The sequence below is a fragment of the Euwallacea fornicatus genome, chromosome 24 (genome assembly GCF_040115645.1).
Source record: "Euwallacea fornicatus isolate EFF26 chromosome 24, ASM4011564v1, whole genome shotgun sequence".
NCBI classification, from domain to species: Eukaryota; Metazoa; Arthropoda; class Insecta; order Coleoptera; family Curculionidae; genus Euwallacea; species Euwallacea fornicatus.
The window spans coordinates 1,878,541-1,896,670 of record NC_089564.1 but is presented as its reverse complement, the minus strand read 5'-3'; the positions used below and the strand labels follow the sequence as shown (position 1 = coordinate 1,896,670).

At 32.2% G+C, this 18,130-nt stretch overlaps 2 protein-coding genes and 2 long non-coding RNA genes across 7 annotated transcripts; 2 read left to right on the top strand and 2 right to left on the bottom strand.

Annotated features, from left to right (window-relative positions):
* Positions 1 to 185: 185 nt before the first annotated feature.
* Positions 186 to 4,234, top strand: LOC136346680 (tigger transposable element-derived protein 4-like). Its single transcript, XM_066296027.1, has 2 exons — positions 186 to 1,726; positions 1,785 to 4,234. The coding sequence occupies exons 1-2, from the start codon at positions 665 to 667 to the stop codon at positions 1,836 to 1,838; spliced, it is 1,116 nt and encodes a 371-aa protein (XP_066152124.1). The 5' UTR covers positions 186 to 664; the 3' UTR covers positions 1,839 to 4,234.
* A 505-nt stretch (positions 4,235 to 4,739) lies between these two features.
* On the bottom strand, positions 4,740 to 6,551 carry LOC136346685 (uncharacterized). Its single transcript, XR_010733341.1, has 2 exons — positions 5,530 to 6,551; positions 4,740 to 5,357 (listed from the first exon to the last, which is right to left on the bottom strand). It is a non-coding gene; the product is annotated as an uncharacterized lncRNA (long non-coding RNA).
* A 1,424-nt stretch (positions 6,552 to 7,975) lies between these two features.
* On the top strand, positions 7,976 to 16,989 carry LOC136346678 (uncharacterized). The gene is made up of 8 exons (XM_066296024.1): positions 7,976 to 8,642; positions 8,722 to 9,392; positions 11,865 to 12,005; positions 13,285 to 14,123; positions 14,804 to 15,118; positions 15,220 to 15,474; positions 15,534 to 15,728; positions 16,737 to 16,989. Exons 1-8 carry the CDS (start codon positions 8,509 to 8,511, stop codon positions 16,800 to 16,802), a joined length of 2,616 nt encoding a protein of 871 aa, XP_066152121.1. The 5' UTR covers positions 7,976 to 8,508; the 3' UTR covers positions 16,803 to 16,989.
* Positions 9,478 to 10,999, bottom strand: LOC136346686 (uncharacterized). Of its 4 annotated transcripts, none has more exons than XR_010733345.1 (4): positions 10,518 to 10,999; positions 10,376 to 10,467; positions 10,238 to 10,324; positions 9,478 to 9,798 (listed from the first exon to the last, which is right to left on the bottom strand). It is a non-coding gene; the product is annotated as an uncharacterized lncRNA (long non-coding RNA). The 4 variants fall into 4 exon arrangements; XR_010733343.1 differs by having other exon boundaries at positions 10,531 to 10,999; XR_010733342.1 differs by having other exon boundaries at positions 10,553 to 10,997.
* Positions 16,990 to 18,130: the final 1,141 nt, after the last annotated feature.

The following is an 18,130-nucleotide window of genomic DNA, read 5'->3' as shown; positions in this document are numbered from 1 at the left end:
AATGTCGGCAATAAACATTTTTCATTCAAAATGAAACAAGTTCAACCCTGTAAAATGTCGTCACAGTTGTGGAATAGCTGTCGTTGGGACAACGCAACCAACCAATCAGCGCCGACCGACCTAACAATCACGCGTTTGGTTTGTTTACATGCATCTTTTATATTGGGAGACGGACTATAGTTTAATACGAACACGCTTAATACGAGATCACGGTTATACCGTCCAATTTATAAAATCCTGTGAAAAGTTCAGTATAAACACATGAATTTGTGTTTGTTTATAACGAGCTTGCATATAACGAGGCATCGTTTAGAACGAGCACATTTGTGAGTCTTAATATGACAAAATAAATAGTATATAAATATTCGGACAACGAGCAAGCTTGGTAACCAAACATCAAACGAGCCGTCAGCATAAAAGATCAAAGTTAAAGAAAGGCGTCGTAGTGCCGACAGATGTTTAGGCGAAAATTAAATACGAGTTTCCACAAAAAATTTCGACGCTCTTAAACTTAGATTGTTGTTTTTTAAGAGTTTTCCAAACGCTGGAATTGCATTTAGTTTTCAGTTTTCGTTCCTCAGCCAATATTCGAAATCTTCACACAAGGAAATATTATAATTGTGACTTGTTGATCAGTGCGTGTTAAAACTTCTCAGCACAAACTATGGAAAAAGTTAAACGTAAATCGTTAACATTAGATAAGAAACTAGAAATTATTCACAAATTACAAAATGGCGCCACAAATGTTGCCATTTGTTGTCAATATAAATTGACAAGTTCCACTGTTTCCACCATATGGAAAAATCGGGAAAAATATGTAAACGTACAACATGTGAACTCGTTAAAATTCAAAAGATTACGTGAATCAAAACACCCAAACGTGGACAAAGACTTATTAAAATGGTTTTCCATAAAAAGAAGCGAAAACGTTCCCATTACGGGAAACATATTAAAAGAAAAAGCAACAGAGTTGAAGAAAATGCGTGAGAATATCAATTCAGAAAATGATAAAAAGACTTCCGGTATTTCTCGCGGTTGGCTTGATAGATTTAAGCGAAGATACAACATTAGTTCTGGGAAAATTCATGGAGAGTCGGCAAGTATATCTAGTGAAATTACCAGTGACTGGATCAACAGTGTGTGGCCTAAACTATGGCAAAAATACAATACATGCGACATTTTTAATGGCGATGAAATGGGTTTATTTTTCAAAATGACACCAGATGAAACTATGAAATTCAAAGGTGAACGTTGCTCTGGAGGAAAAGTATCCGAAGAAAGATTAACCGTTTTTGTTTGCGCAAATATGGATGGCAGCGAGAAAAAAAAACTTACCGTTATCGGTAAATCTGTTTCTCCCAAATGTTTCAAGAACACCAATGTTAATAATCTTCCTGTAACTTATTTTGCAAACGATCGAGCGTGGATGACCGCAGAAATTTTTAAAAACATTTTAGAAGATTGGGACAAAGAACTACATGAGACTAACAGAAAAATTTTGCTTTTGATAGATAATTGCCCTGCTCACTCAAAGTCTTTGAGATTGCGGAACATTGAAGTGGTGTTCCTACCACCGAATATAACAGCCACACTGCAACCAATGGATCAAGGAGTTATACGGTCTTTAAAAGTTTATTATAGGCAACAACTTCTTCTAAAATTAGTTTGTGCTGCAGATGACAATATACTGCTAAAAGTTACAGTTCTAGACGCAATAATGATGTTGGTAAATGCCTGGCGGCAAATAGACAGCATAACAATTTTAAATTGTTTTCGACATTCAGGTTTATCCTGCGATGAATTTGATGAAGACGAATTGCCGCTTGTTGAACGGATAGAATCCCAAAAACTACGAGAATCCACAAATGACACAGACATGGAGGAATGGAAAACGCAAAATTCAGTAACATTGTTCGCAAATGAAGATTTAATTGACTTTATGTCAGTAGATGATGACTTAGTGGTTGCTGATGTTCCTTCCGATTTAGAGATCGTTTCTTCAGGACGCGGACCCGAAGAAGGTGATGAAAGTGATGTGATTGATGAGCACGAAGACGATCTTACTGCAGTGCCCACAGCTTGGATTGCATTGGATTTAGTGGATAAAGTGAATCGATTTGTGAGTTTTAACGATGTTGGCACTAAATGTGTTCAAGCTTTAAACATTGTTCAAACAGAAATTCAACGTTATGTTTTAGAAAATAGAAACAACAAAAATAAGTGATTATTTATACATTAATGTTTATTTACTACGTTTAATTTTTTTTGTTAATATTTTACTAAAGGTTAAATGTGATCTATCACTTTATCGCATAAGCCAAGAAAATACAATTAAAAATATGGTCTCTGTCCAATATATACAGAGTGTCTCGGGGAATATCTTTTTTGTCGTTTATTAAAAAAAAGCCAAAACACATCAACGTTGACAAAGGGGAAGACGTCATTTGGTAAAAAAGTTACTTCTCTCTGCTATTGAAAACTACCATTTGAAAATTTTCAAATTGGAAGAGGGGTTGTTTGAAAGATAATTTTATTTTCTAGACGGTCTAGCTTATATTTTTTATTTTTTTATGTTGGCCTTTTAGAAATTAAACAAAGACCGAATAACTTGATTTTAACCATAAATATTATTGTAATAAATGCTGAAAGTGTACAGTTTGACCTCAAAACATTTCGACGTCTCTAGGAACAATTTATTGATATTTTCCTCTACACTTAATGGTTTTAGTACTTTGAAGCAAGATATCACTTTACAGTTCGTTCAATTTTTGAATTCATTAAAGTTGTTTACTCGTTATAAGAGAGAATCGAGATTGTAGTCTGCATTACAAAAACAATAATTCTACTAGAGCATCAATTCGTGTCTTCAATTTAAATTATCTTGACAAAATGGTATGCTACCCTCGTGTATTTAAGTTGCTAATGAAATTCAGTGAGACCGGTTTCGTCCAAAATAAAAAAACACGACGTTGATCGTCCAATGAGAGGTGATGAAGTCCACATTGCAGTTCTGGGGCATGCTCAAACGGATAGCAGAATGTCTGTATGAAAGATTTGGGGGTTCCAAAAAAATACTATTCATAGAATTAAAAAAAAAAGTAAAATTCTATCCTTATATCACAAAACTAGTACAGGAATTAAGTAAGGATATTTCGACCATTGATTTGAATTCTGCGAATCCTTTGGTAACGTCACATTTAAACAGCCATTCGTTGTATAATAAAACATTTTCTGATAAATTTTCGTTCTATTTAAATGACGAAGTTAGCAGACATAACTATTATTACTGGAGTAATGTTAATCCTCAATTATTCTGAAAGATTCATATTCAATAATCTCAAAAATAAAACGGTTTGGGGAGTGATTTTGAGTAATAAAATTGTTGAACAATTTTTCATTTCTGGAAACATAAAAATTTCCCGGAAGATAGATTGGCAAAAAAGATCTAGTGGGATTGCCCGGATATCGGCTGACTTTTTCTGGGCATATTTGAAGGCCAAAATCTATCACATACAATCTCATTCCCCCGAGGAGTTACGTTTCTGAATCGTCGAAGAGTTCAAACCAATTACACCAAAAATATTACATAATGTGCGAAGACGTTTTGAAGATCAGTTGTACATATGCATGGATGTCAATGAAGATCACTTTCAATATTTCTTACGATAGAATAAATAAAATATCAATAAAAATGGAAAATATGAAGTTACTTTGTTTTTATTTAATTTGTACAAGGCCGACGTAGAAAAATACAAAATAAAAGCTTGACCGTGCGGAAAATAAAATTATCTTTCAAATGAGGTATAACACAATCTCTTTCATTAAGAAAATTTATAAAAAGTGGTTCCCAGGTGTAGAGGAATAACATTTTGAAAACAACTCTTTCATCAAATGGAGTTGCCCTGCCTATCAAAGTTGATGCGTTTTATAATTTTATTTTCTTTAACAAATAATAGAAAATATATTCAGGGTGGATATTTTTCTCTGGGATACCCTATACACAGATATATGCCTACATACGTACAAAACTATATTAAAACCACAATGGACCAGATGCAATGAGCAACCGTTTATAACCAGCAAATTGCCACAACCTTGAGTCTTCATATTAAACGCATTGTATATATTTGTAGTTGTTAAACTTAGTAGTAGTGATTTTATTCTAATTTCGTTTTATGCACATTTTAAAAATCAAATTAAATTATCTTAATGTGAATAAAAAACATTTCTAAATAGCCCAAATTTAATTTTTTAAAGAAACCATCAACCGCTCATCAAGCTGTTTAAAATAACGAAACATGCTAATATTGCTAATCGCAATCTGATTATCATATTTAAAACTGTTGAGTACCTATTGGCATAGAATGTACGATGTAAAATATATTTAGAATTGTTTGCACAATTCGAATATAAATTAAAAGAGGGGAATTGAATAATGGAATTCGATTTATCCATATCCTATATCTACATACATTTGTTGAAATTTCCAATGCAAGAATTTTAAAAGCAACAGTTCAAAGGTCATTATAAATGATAATATTAAGACTTATTTTTTCTACGTATTTACTTTCATGTTAACTTGTTGCTAATTAATCAATATTTATAGATGAAAAGTTCAGTCAATCTACAAATATTTTTTGTAAATATGATCTATATTACATTGAATAACCATTATAATTAAACACCACCTATTAGTGAATTGGTACTGGATAATAAGGAAACTGAATAAAACCATGTCATACATATCGATAGGCCGTTACTTTTATTGCTTGACTAATTAAAATTTTTTCATTTATTTACAAAAGATGTAATTCTATTCTATATTGAATTAAGTATAAATAAGGCATTAGTACATAAAAAGAGGGTAATTCTGCACATTCCCTTATTTATCTTTACCATGCATCAAAATATCTATTTTTTGGTCAAACTAAGTTAAGTCCGTGGAAACTTCTGATTTACAAAATAAAATTTAAACCAATATACACATTGCTGTTAAATAATTATTTACAACATTATCTTACAAGCAGTTAATTTTAGTAGTAACATTTTATAAGGCATCTGTCATACTTAAAAGCTAATAAAATTTTGCAGCAATAAAAATACACATCCTTTTTTTGCTCAACAAAACTCTTAACCAGCCTTAAATTTTACTTTTTTTAATAGACTTTTTGTATTTATATAATCTCTATTTGTTGGTGGAATTTCTCTCTGGTATTAAATGTAATCTAGAGTCAAATATAGTATTATCATCTTCATCATCTGATAATGGTAAAGGTTCCATTTCCATATCACTTCTAGTTGTTCGAACTCCATATTTACGATGTACTAAAGTTTTGGCTTTATTTGCTTTTCTCTTTCTGTAACATTAAATTGAAATACTTTTTAAGTAACTGAAGACATTCATTTAGTACTTATGTTGGAGGAGAATATATTATTATGTAGGAATGTGATGGAAAAGAGTATATAGTTCACAATTAAATATTTTTGTTGCTCAATATAATTCAAAGGGAGATAAGGTTAATAACTCACCTACAAGTTTTAAGTCCAACATATAATAAGAAAACAAAACTGACCAATACAAAAACTATAACTGCACGACCTAGAGCACCTGGACCAAGTTCCCCAGCTTTTTCTTCTACTTCACTTATGATTTCACCTGTGTCAACAGTTTCTTCAGGTTGTGTTGTTTTACTTGTTACAACTACTGGTTGTGTCTTATTATTTATACTGTTGAGGGTAATGCTTTCATTTGCTAATGGTTTTTTTTTGTGTGTACCTTTTTGAGCTAACTTAACAATTGCTGGAGAATCGTTTTGTGCCTGAGGGGAACTTTTAGGGTGTATATTAGATGCACTCAGGACAGGACTCTTTTGTCCTGCTATTTCTTGGGGAAAGATCGCTTGAGATGATGTATAAGAGATCGGCAACAATGTGAATATAACAAAAATTAAAGAAAGATATTTCATGTCTCTTCATATGTGATTAGAGTATGAAGAATGTTATATTTATTCTTATTGAGACCAAATTGAATTTTCTGGTTTACATATTGCTTACGATCTATTGATCACTGACTACAAGAGTCACAAGATTTTATTCACTGAAATCATCGATAACTTTATAACTTATATTTTCTAAAAATTTGTTGAATGTGTACCCGTGTAGAATTATATACGTGGTAATAGACTGCAAAATTAAAATAAAAACATTTAACGCTAAACAGAAACAGACAATAACCAGAACATAACCTAAATATGTAAAAAAACAAAACAAAATGGAAGGCAACATCGTCGTTGACCGTCGTATTGGGCGCATTCAGAAACGCGACAACCATTAAAACAGCAGCAGCAGTTACATTTCGCTACAGCGCTAACCTAAGCGGGAAATCATACTACACTTCAAATTTGACAAGACCAATTTAATAGTTATTTACAAAATTAATAGAAAAAAAAGCAGTCGGCAAATTCAAGCTTCCATTGATCCGTTTATTGCCGAAAACTCTCTATAATTCTCAACTTGGTCATATTGATATTTAACGTTTAAAGGAAGGAGGAGGGTAACTAAATCAAACTTAACCAAACATGACGGATTCTTTCTATAACTTTAATCTGTTTCTGTTTTGCCATTAAAAAATTCTACAAAATTTATTTTGTTACGCATCTTATTTAGTCCTAGGTTGTCTTGACTCATCGTATATTTTCTCTGCATTTAACATGTTATAAAATCTGACACTTGAAATATCCTGTATATCAATAACAAAGGATTTTTGAATATTGTTGACATCAACACCATAATCGCACCATAAGTATTATTAGATTAGACGCCATAAATAGTAAATAAAAAGCCAATCAAACGTACAAAAAAATGTAGTTCCATATTTGAAAAAATAAACTAAACCGAGTATTGGTATTATTGTTGAGTGGAATTTTTGTTTTTTTCTAATAAATTATTCCATATTAAAATTGGCAATATCGTATTTTAATCAACTCTTTATCTCGAATAATTATATAAATAGCAATTCTAAGACGTCGAATTTATAACACCCTGTATACTAGTACAGGGTAATTAACATGTTTCACATTAAAAAAAACTCACCCTGTGTAGTTACTTTAAGAGTATTTACATGACTGGCAGCTCTGAAAAAGAAAAGTCGTATTTTGATGAATGGCATTTGACGGTATTGATTATTCTACTTCTGCTAATTTTGAAAGCAAGGATTTCTTCTTTCGTTGCAAAATTATTATCAGTGTTTCGTATTAAAATTCTGTTAATTATCGCATAATTTCAAGACAGTAATATTTAATTTAGATGTCTGATTATTTTTCAAACTTAAAGCCCGTTATGCCGAGCATACCTCCGGAAGAAGGTAAATGGAAACGAAAAAGTGTACGCGAAACCAGAGGAATACCGTCAAAGTGGTATTTAATTGATTACATCAATTCATGTGAATTAAATACCCGTATCAATAAATCAAGAAGTAACACATCTTCGAAATTACAAGCGCTAAAATCAAAAGGTAACTTTTATGCCCAGTTGTATATTCATTATTCAAAAGTCGGTTCAGCTAAACCCGATTGGTACGTTAACCACTTCGTAAGAAAAGAATTGCTGTCAAGGCGCCATTTTGAAACTTGGAGATGTCAGCTTAATGACAAAAAGTATTGTAAAGAGAGACCATTAAAAAAACCTCTAAATCTATATTTGGGATCAATTCGTCTGTGGGTCGAGTGTTTGATGATAAATAGTGTAGTATTAAATCAACCCCTTACGTTAACGGTTTATTGTCTACTGTCAGGTTTTTTTTATGTTGTATAACGTATCTCCAAATCGACATGTCAATTTATAACCAACTAACTCGGACTTTAAACATGTAATGTATAATATACTATATATCAAGGTACTTGAGCCATTGAAATAACGGGAACGAGATAGCATAGCCTCTTTCTTTTGATTTTTTTACTTCGGATCAAGCCACGTGATTTATGATATTACTACGGTTTAAAAATCACTTGATTTCTTTTAACAGCATAACGTGATTTGATTCGAAATTAAACTCGGAAACATCATATTAAGTTCTTATTTTTTTACTGCGCATTCTATATTTCTCAGTTCTTTAATAATCTATGTGACGTCAGAATTTTACTTTGGGTGTACTATGGGACGAATGGTCGAGTTTTTCGATTATCTGGTTTCTTGTATGGCGGTTTGTAGCGTGATAAATGTTAGGGTTCCGATTTCTAAAAACATATGAGAGGGAGCGTGAATATTCTTTCCAATAGAATTAACCAATGCCATTTTCTGACCAATCAACGTCAAAAAATTTTTATTCTCACTCTCCCGTGTTTCTATAGCATCAGGAGCAATAGGAAATCGCTTCCAATGCTTGTCAACGCGTTATCAATCTGGCAATTGTCACAAAAACATAAACAAATCAAATAAACACAAGATATAAACCAAATATCAGAAATTGGAATAAAGTAGTGCATTTTTCCGAATTTTAATGAATCAATTATGAGGACATCAAATAAACGGCATCCAGAGGATGGAAATGCCAATAGTTATCGCAGATCTTATCATAAAACTTATTCTTATCACAAAGATTATCATCTATCTCAAGGGGGATTCCAAAGGGATTATTGGAGAAGGTTAGTGAGTAATATGAATTTCCAAAAATGTGGCACAGAATTGTGCGTTTTAACTTAATTACCAATAAATCTATTCAAGATCTCATTCCTGGGGGATCCATAGTGGTTATTCATCAATTGCACCAACAAGAAATAGATTTCTTAGAAATGGTCATTCCAAAAGTGCAAGCTGGAATTCAATAGCACAGTCTCGGTCAGCCTCTCCAGTTGAGGGTAGTGAAGAGTTTATGACTCGTAAAATTGAACACACAAGTGCTTTAATTATGAGACATCTACTTACACCCAATGAACCCCTTCAAATTATTTGCCCTTCAACTAATGAGGAACAGATTCAACCAGCAGCAGACATCAATACGAATCATGTAAAAGCTGCGAGTTATGGGTTAAATAATATGAAAAATAATATTAACAAAACAAAACCAATAAATGTAACTACCAAGCAAATGTATGAAAAAATTGTGAATCACATTGTGAACTTAAATGAAGGTAGAATGAAAAATTTTGTTAATGCTAAAAGTAGTACTAATTGGGATGAGGCAATAAATCACATGCAAAAGCAGAAGAGGCTCGAAATCTCAAGAGTGTTGAGAGATATGAGCTCATCTCTGCAAGGTGGAGATGAATGTGACAGTATCTGTGGTGATGGTTCTATTGTTCCAGACATTGGTATTAAAATTGAGGATCTCCCATTTGATGTAATTGAAGAGCTTAGGCAAACTCTAAACCTTGATTTAGAGAATTTAGATAAAGGTAGGTAACTATTAAAGAGTAAGATTGAAGAGCAAATTAATTTTTCTATCCATTTGCATGAAATGTCCCTTCCCAATAAATAGGGTTGTTTTGATTTTATATTTATATAAGAAATCTCGGTAATTACAAGAGGTCAAGAAAATATAGTGTCTAGTGGAATGATAAAACTTTATCAGTTATCATTATTTAAAGATAAGAAAAAAAAAATTATTTCATGTTTAGTTAAATGTGACTACTAAATATGTTTATAATATATACAAATTCATTAACCTGGACATTTAATAGCTTACTATATACAGTTGAAAATATTAAAATAAATGGATATCAACAATAGAGTGCTTAGAGGCAGCCACATATGTTGGTAATTCTTCAACCTAATGGTGGCGTCTAGGAGCAGAGCTGCAAACTATTATTAGATGTCAAAAGCGAGTGATATCCTATTGTTTGTAACCAATATCATTAAAAGTTTGTATGTAATAATTGAATTAGTAATAGTTATCTGTGTATTATTCAAGTTCATTGATAATTTGCTGGAAAAAAGTATGTTGCTTGAAGTAAAAGATCTTTGATTGCTAAGTTGCTAGCCTGCTCCTTGAAAGCAGTTGTACTTATATTCTTAAGCTCCAGCTAAAGAATTACAGCTAACTGCAACCATATGCACATCTTCATAGGTTACAAAAAAAAAACACGAGACGAAAATGAACGCATAAAATTGTGAACATGTGCAATTAACTTCCATGAAGAAAATGTATATTTGCGAAATATCGACACCCTTAAAAATATAAAAAAGGTAATTAAAGAGCGTCAAATTAATATTAAAATCAAAATAGTATATTTGTTTTTACCGTAATTGCTACTTCAAAATGGAGTGGCTTCACCTTTTCGATCAGATTTCCAATTCCGTTTGTTCTCGTTGACCAGCCAAAGCTTATCTGCAAATAAAAAAACAATCGGAATTGTTCCTTTTAATTTAAACAACAAACCCATTTTATTCCGATCTTCGCCCCCGATCGACCTTTCGTGTGTGTGTGGCACTATCCAACGGAGTCTTTCCAATTATTTTGTTATCGTTGATCTGCCAAAACAGTCTCATCAATCCCAAAAAACAATTATCAGAACATTCACTTTTAAATCAAACCTCGAATCTTTCTTATTCTGACCTTCTACTTCCATTGCCCTATCCTGCACGTGGGAATATTCAACGGTGGTTCGTCGCTCAGAACAGACCTCCTGTATAAAGTCCTATTCATACATCCTATCGTACTTTTCCACGTAAAACCGAAGTTTAACGTTACAGAGCACGGCTGAAGATCTTGTTTTATTCAACCTTCAGGAAAAAACGCACCTCGGAGCTCATTCTCTTTCATCGCGAAAGGAGTAAAAATTGCTTTTAGCGGCATTCACTAAATGACAATTACACGCTAGTCACTGCCCCTCTTTGACTGTCAGCTACACTAGTAACGTATCTCACAAGTCTTTAAATAAAATTATCTCGACTATTACTTTATTTCATACAATGAACATCTTGTTTGTTGTCGCGCCAACACTCTACTGAATCTAAAAAATGATATTGTTCGGAAACATACAAAAAAATTTACAGCTTTTTGCAAACGTAGGGCTGACTGATCTAAAAATCGATAGGTGACGCGAAGTAATGTACACGTGTTTATATGTTTTTATATTTAATATTTTTACATATTGACCGTATGGAAATTTATTTCGATATGTTTTTATCTTAGACACGCCGTATTTCATACAGTATAATATGCAATGTGTCCAAGATGAACTCTAGTATGAATATCTTGTAAATAATAATAGATACAGGCTTAGTTAAATTGGAGAAAAGTTTTTCATTCAAGAGAGTAAATAAAAGTGGTAAAACTGAAATTTTCGAATTTATTTTTGATTTTTTTCACGAATTGTGGTAATAGATTGATGAAAACTAAAATCACTTTTTACCTAGTAAAAAAGGATTTTAGTTAATACCATTTGGAAAGAAAATTATATGATTTACTGAGCAAAAACGTTCATATATAGTATGCAGTATGTACATAGGTGCATACATCGCCTTGGCTCCAAATTTGTTATTTTCCGCCTCATACATGCAACAGAACTATTATTGCCTGGACATAAAAAAGAATTAATACAAGGCGGAAAGTCACAAAAGTATCAAAATTGAACAAGATATTTTTTCTTTAAAATTATTTAATCTCTAAAATTCGAGAAATGATATTAAAGAAAACTAGTGATTGAGCAGAAAATATTGCTTGGACTCGATTTCCTATGGTACCTTATATGTAACTACGTTATTACCGATGTCAAAGAACAAAATCGAGAAATCGTTGGTCTGATGTTCGGCACTGTTTTTTGGAGGAAACGAAAATGTTGACTGCGAATTTAAAAAATAGATTTTTTCTTGTTGTAGTATTTTATTTTTTATGAAAAAAAATTATCATGTCCTTTTGTTCATAGAGCTCGCCGCCACCTCAAACACGCATGATTCTGGTAATAATGTTATCCGGATGCCAGCATTGGATGTTGAGTTAACGAGGCTTGATACTCTAACAATTAACTGTGTAGGGGAAAATCTAGTTACTTTTCCAAACGATGTAGGTAGGTATTTAATAATATATAGTGGCCTAGTAGATAAATCTTGCAGGTAATGTTTCAACCCTGTACTGGATTTCTATGAAACGAAAATTTACGGTAATAAAAAAGTCGTCGCCAACGTAATGTCGTAGATACCAGATGTTAAGAAAAAACGTATTTTGAGACAAAATGCGAAGAAAATTATTCTTTTAAAATTTAACCAGTTTTTCAAATACTTTACCGGGCGATTCAAAATAATTAATAATATATTCAGGGTCCGACTTAAAAAATTATAATTATAATTATCTGCAGCTAAAGTACACGGTGTAGAAAGTACGAAGAACGCCACTGAATACTACTGTAAAAATCCTTTCATAATCGGTTTTTGCTTTCTCGATATTTTGCTCGACAAATAAAATACAGAGAGAGTTCCAAAATGTAGAAGTTTTTAAAACATCCTGTGTTTACAACACTAATTTGGAGATTACTTTTCTGTGATTGTCAATATAATAGGTCTTTAACTTCAATAGTAAATTAGGTATCTGGCAAAACCGTCAAAAAATTTTAGAACATCCTATACACTAGTGCCAAATTTACAGGGTGATTCATAAATTTAATTACACTATGATTTGGCCTATTTTACTTCCCCACAGTCACCATTCTTATGGCCCTAGAGCCTCAAGAATGTCGATTTCTTGCTATTTGTGATTCGCCGGCAGCCACATATGTACACGGGCAAGCATGGTCGTTGTCTTATTAGATTTTTTTTTACCACGAGGAATCATTATCTTCCTATATAATAAGGATGTTTTGCATTCTAAAAGCATGTGATAGGTGATGTTTGCCGCTTGAAATTTAAGTACACTTAAATTGGTTTCTATAGTCTATAAGTGAGTCCTCAAAATGAATTAGTTTTTTTTTCAGGCCAAATAATAGTATTTCTGAAATAAATGCTTATAATTATTTTACAATTACAGTTATCTTTGAAAATTCATTTCTACTACCAATGATCAGAAACCCCATTTAAAAGGGACAGTACATTAGTTCGGCTTCGGGTTCGAACCATGAAAGTTTCTGTCTAGCATATATTTAAACGTTTACATTTTTTTTGGTTATTTTAACTAGCCAACACCGTCTGCGCGGTACACAAAATTTCAGGTTCCATAGATATGGCCACCCTACCCCCTTTGCGTAATATATTATTAACTAATATTATTAGGCGAGATAAAAAAATCACTAGAAGTTTTTGTAAAGTGGATATTTGACCTATTAGTTTAAACCACGTGTTTCAAATCCTTTTTAGAAGAGAAAGTACCAGGATTACATTGCCCGAGTGATGCACCACAGGAACCACAAAATTCTAATCCGAAACCTCACAATATTAAAGAAGAAGCATATGAAGTAGTTGAAATTAAACTCGAGGACATCCAGGATGACCCAGAGAGATCTTCTACGGTGTCTACGAATGTAGTTGACAGTGTATCCGATATCAAATCTGAGACTCAATTAGACGACGACCACCTGAATTGCAATAATTTTAACACTTTGCGAAATGAATCCATTCACATAAAGGAGGAAGATAATTTCCAATCAAATCCACTGCAGAGTGCGCGTTTGCAACATCGAACTTTTTCTGAAGAAACAGTAATATGTCCACTTAAAAATAATTCTTGCGCGCAGCAAAAAGATCAAGAATCTCAGATTTCTCGTCTAGTAGAAACGGAGCCAGACGAGTTAAATAATATTTCGTTTACGCAATTAGAATCAATTATTCAAAGAGCAATATCTCAAGATAAAAATACTGAATGCACCGATTTGGATGCGCTAATGGAAAAATCTGACTTAATAGATACATGCATTCAACATTTGACGAATTATCGAAAGGAATTTATGAACTCAGCTCGCCACAAAAACTGTTCGAGTACTAATAGTGATACCGGCGTAACGTCGATTGACGAAAAGAGTTTTTTTCTTAGTCAGAAACGGTCTCAAACGACGGAAGATAAACGGGTGTTGAAAAAGCGGAAAACTCTTGATAACGAATATCATGCTGAACTTGCTGAGGATATAAAGTCTGAAGTTGACCTTGAAGAGAAGATTTTATCGTTTTCGGATATTACAGATAAAATTACCACGATAGAGGTAAGGCGGACTTGTATGTATAGGTTGTGCAAGAACGTGCGATTATACTAAGGGACTCGTATAGAATGCATGACATGACAAAGTTCCTATCCTTTTTTTTGTCTTACTTCTTACTGAGATTTTCGGCTTTAAAGGGCACGACCCGATATAAGTTTTTTGTCACAAACTTTTTAACTAATGGGTGTAAATTAATAATTCTTTATTATGATTCTAATTAGGAATCCTACAACGGTGGCCTCAGTGGACCTTTCCAAATAAATATGTATACTTTAGTTCGCTAGTTCGCCAGCGACGGAGTAACTAATAGACTAATATCTATTTTTTGGCGCCCTGTATGGCATAGCTTCAGTCGTTGATACTATACAGCAATAAATTAATATATTCTGTCTAATAACTAAAAATATTTCATTACCCTTAAAATTTCTCCATTATTCTTCTACTTATCTTAATTTTGCCCTGTTGAAAAAGTATGTTAAAAACATCGGGGAAAAATTTCCAAGTCTACGGCAAAAAACTGAAGGTACATCCATTTGAAAAGTAACTATGAAGTGATAAACTATTAGGAAATTAAAACACATTCTATAATCCTTGGTTAACATGTGTAACATACATTATGTTAATAATTACTAAATTATTATAAGAAGATTATGTTTATTTTTATGGTAGTTTTTAATTTTTAGGCTGTGGCTAATGAGTTGGTGCTAGGCACAGATTCAGGATACGTCCACTTCGTAAGCTTAAGAGATGGTACCAAAATCGAAAGTATTGAAGCATCAGATTGCACTGTCACCAGTTTAAAATATGTTAGACGCGTGGGTGGTTTCAATCACATGTATATCGGCAGTCTAAATGGAGTTGTTCGAGTTTTTGACTTAGAACGCAGAAAACTTTTAGTAACTTCTTATATTCATGATCAAATCCGATGCATGGATTCGGCATGGCACTATGTGTTTTTAGGATGCAAAAATGGATCTTTGGTGAGGCTTGGATGTAAGGTGAGCATTTGTCTTGAAATTTAAAAATAATAAGTAAAGCTCCCCTTGTTCAATTTATTTCTGCCTAGAACTAGTTTTTTAAATAAGTACTTCAATTCTAGTCACTAGAAATAGAGTTCGAAGAGCAAACAGGTAAAGAGATATTGGTGATTAAAGCTTCTCAAGAAGGACCCAGACAAGTGTTATTAATCGGCCATCGAAACGCACCAATTTTTGTAAGAGATGCATTTTCTGGGCTATTTTTAAGACAGTTTAGTGACGATGCCATAGCTCCAACAGTCTATTCTTTAACACTTCATAAAAGTAACATTTATTGTGGAACTTCTAAGGATGATATCTTAGTTTTTTCATTCCATGTGAGGAACAAAAGTATTATAAATGAATGTAAATAAATGTTTATGAATTTAATTTGTAGGACGGAAAATTGATAAGGAGAATTGTAGCAGACAAATTTAAAGGTGTGACATGCATGATGGTACGGAAGAACTTTTTATTCGTGGGATGTTATAATGGTTTTGTTTATGTATATAATTTGGATAATAATCAACTGGAAGCCACATTGATGGGGTCTGGGGGCAGTATTACTTGTATGCAGGTTTTGACAAAGCAGGTAAAATTTCTGAAGGATGTATATATGATTCTCATTTCCGGAGGAAAAAGCTTTCGGCATTTTAATCTTCTGCTTTTCTAACAAAAACATTTATTTTAATACGTAAATTATTATACGTAAAATGTAAAGAAAAATATATGTTTGAAAGTAATCCAACAGAAGGGTTGAAGGCAAAAGGAAGCGCGATTGTCTTGCCAGGCAAAGAGAGTCAGAACGGTCTAGTTATGACGATTTTGTTTTTTTTTCTCCTGAATTTATTGGAATATTTAAGTTATTTTTGTCATGTGTATTGTTTCGTGTAGTAATTGGTCTTAATTTTTATTTTCATATTTCGAAAGACTAGTGAATTTCAATATTTGTCGATGGTTTTTTCAAATATTTTACGTCGGTTTTTTAATTCAGTTATGTGACTGCTCACTGTTAATGTTGACTTGATTTAAAGTATAGAACCATGGCACTGTGTTGTCTTTTAGCGTTTGAAGTATTTCTATCACTTTTTTAGTAGTTTTGTCATCATGCCATGACATGTTATGTTTTGAAAAATAATAGAAATCAACGAAAAAAAACAGAGTTTTGAACATTTTGCCGCAAACAACCTATGGTTGCAAATAAATGAATCCGCTATGTGATGTCAAAACATTAATTTACCGGCAGGACATTGTTTTCTAGCCTCATTAATTTAGATATTTTTTATTTATGGTTCTCTATCACGTTCATTGTTGAGAAATCAGATATGTTTTGTTCTTTTCTATTTTAACTTATTTATTAATATAATTACTCAAATTACTGTTAGGAATCAACTCGATATATGCATTAAATAGATCAAACTTACGCATTTTTGGACGTAATGACTAAATTCACATTTTGTAGATGCAAATCACTGAATAGCTACAATTTTAAAAATTTTACAACTTAGTGTCGCTAGTTCTACGTAAACGCAAAAACTTGCGAGTAATGTAAACTATTTCTCACAAAAGGATTCTTCTGTTTAACTTATTTTCATTTTAGGTGATTGTTGGAACACTGGCAGGCAAAATCAAGTCCATACCTTTCCCTAATCATCTTTGGATATAATATTTGCATTCAATAAATATCTACAGAGTTGGGCAAAGTACCTAAAGATATCTAACATGATTCTATTATGTTATATTGTATCATTTATGTTATGGGCGAAACTATTTAAGTAAAAGTAGTTGTTTTGTTAAGATTATGCTTGAATAAAAGAAAATGAAATAAGGTCGTCATTCTTAATAATATCAAAGGTTGTTTTGGATTTTGTAAATTTTCAATTAATATATATATTCGGATAAAAGGTATTTTGCGATGTAAATAATTTTTAGCTGTTAGGAAATAACGTTTCATTTACTTTACTTGTCCACTTTAAAATATTATATAATAGTATTTTATAATATGTATACGTAAGTGTGTAAGAAGACCTTTAAAGTAAGTACGACATATTGTGAAACACCATGTATAGGGGAGTGTTTTGTAAAACCAAATGGCTTTAAAGATCTTATAACGCATATTGCATAATACTTTTTTATTACAAACACATGAATTGTATCAGGTAGCACGAAGTGTTACGAATTTTGTCATAGTATCTAGATAACTCGGAAAAGGACATTTCAAATATTGTTTTTAGAACAACCACGCATACATCATAAACTGTTTTATGCATGCTGCAGCAGACGGATCGTCGGTTATGACGCATGTGTCATAAAAAGTTAAAAAGAAAACAAATATAATACGAAATAATTCTTCAAATTTACTTGTTACCTGTAGGATGTTCCTTTTGCTTTTCATATCATTCCGGTTTTCTCGTTCTTGCAGCTTTAGATATCTGTTATGGATTTTCTTGTCCCGCATTTTAAAACCCTTAAACAACATAATTTTATTTGACCGCGTTGTCAAGTCCATTCATAGATACCCAGTTTGATAAAAATAAGTTGGCATTTCAGTATTAAGAATACAAATCAAATGCATACAGTGATCCGAGAAATTATTAAAAGTAAAGCCATTGTTTATTTTATCATAAAGAGTGATTTTAAAAATATGTTGTAACTTAGAATTTAAAATGATCTCTTTTTCTAATTTATGAAATTTAATGCGGAAGCTCGTAATTCACGGATGCCAAAAGGAAACAATGAATTGATATATAACACGGATGAATTTCAATGCGGCGATTGAAGAAACGACGTAACTGTGAAATGCAATTTTACAAACCGTTCTATACATAAGTTAAATGGATTCAAAAGTACAATAATTAATAAATCACTTGGAACCTTTTTATTTTTCCAAAAACCATTGGGAATTACGAATAACCAAGTTTACGTAAACACATACCCATGCAACAGGTACCAGAAGTTTCGTTTTCCTATAAACTTCAAAAATCCGAGTTAGAG

Bases quoted from the DNA above. Each gene is read 5' to 3' on its own strand.
- LOC136346680 (XM_066296027.1), top strand. From the start codon at position 665: ATGGAAAAAGTTAAACGTAAATCGTTAACATTAGATAAGAAACTAGAA. The intron at 1,727-1,784 runs GTAAATGCCTGG...TTCGACATTCAG, and splicing joins TAGACGCAATAATGATGTTG to GTTTATCCTGCGATGAATTT.
- LOC136346678 (XM_066296024.1), top strand. From the start codon at position 8,509: ATGAGGACATCAAATAAACGGCATCCAGAGGATGGAAATGCCAATAGT. The intron at 8,643-8,721 runs GTTAGTGAGTAA...AATCTATTCAAG, and splicing joins CAAAGGGATTATTGGAGAAG to ATCTCATTCCTGGGGGATCC. The intron at 14,124-14,803 runs GTAAGGCGGACT...TTTAATTTTTAG, and splicing joins ATAAAATTACCACGATAGAG to GCTGTGGCTAATGAGTTGGT.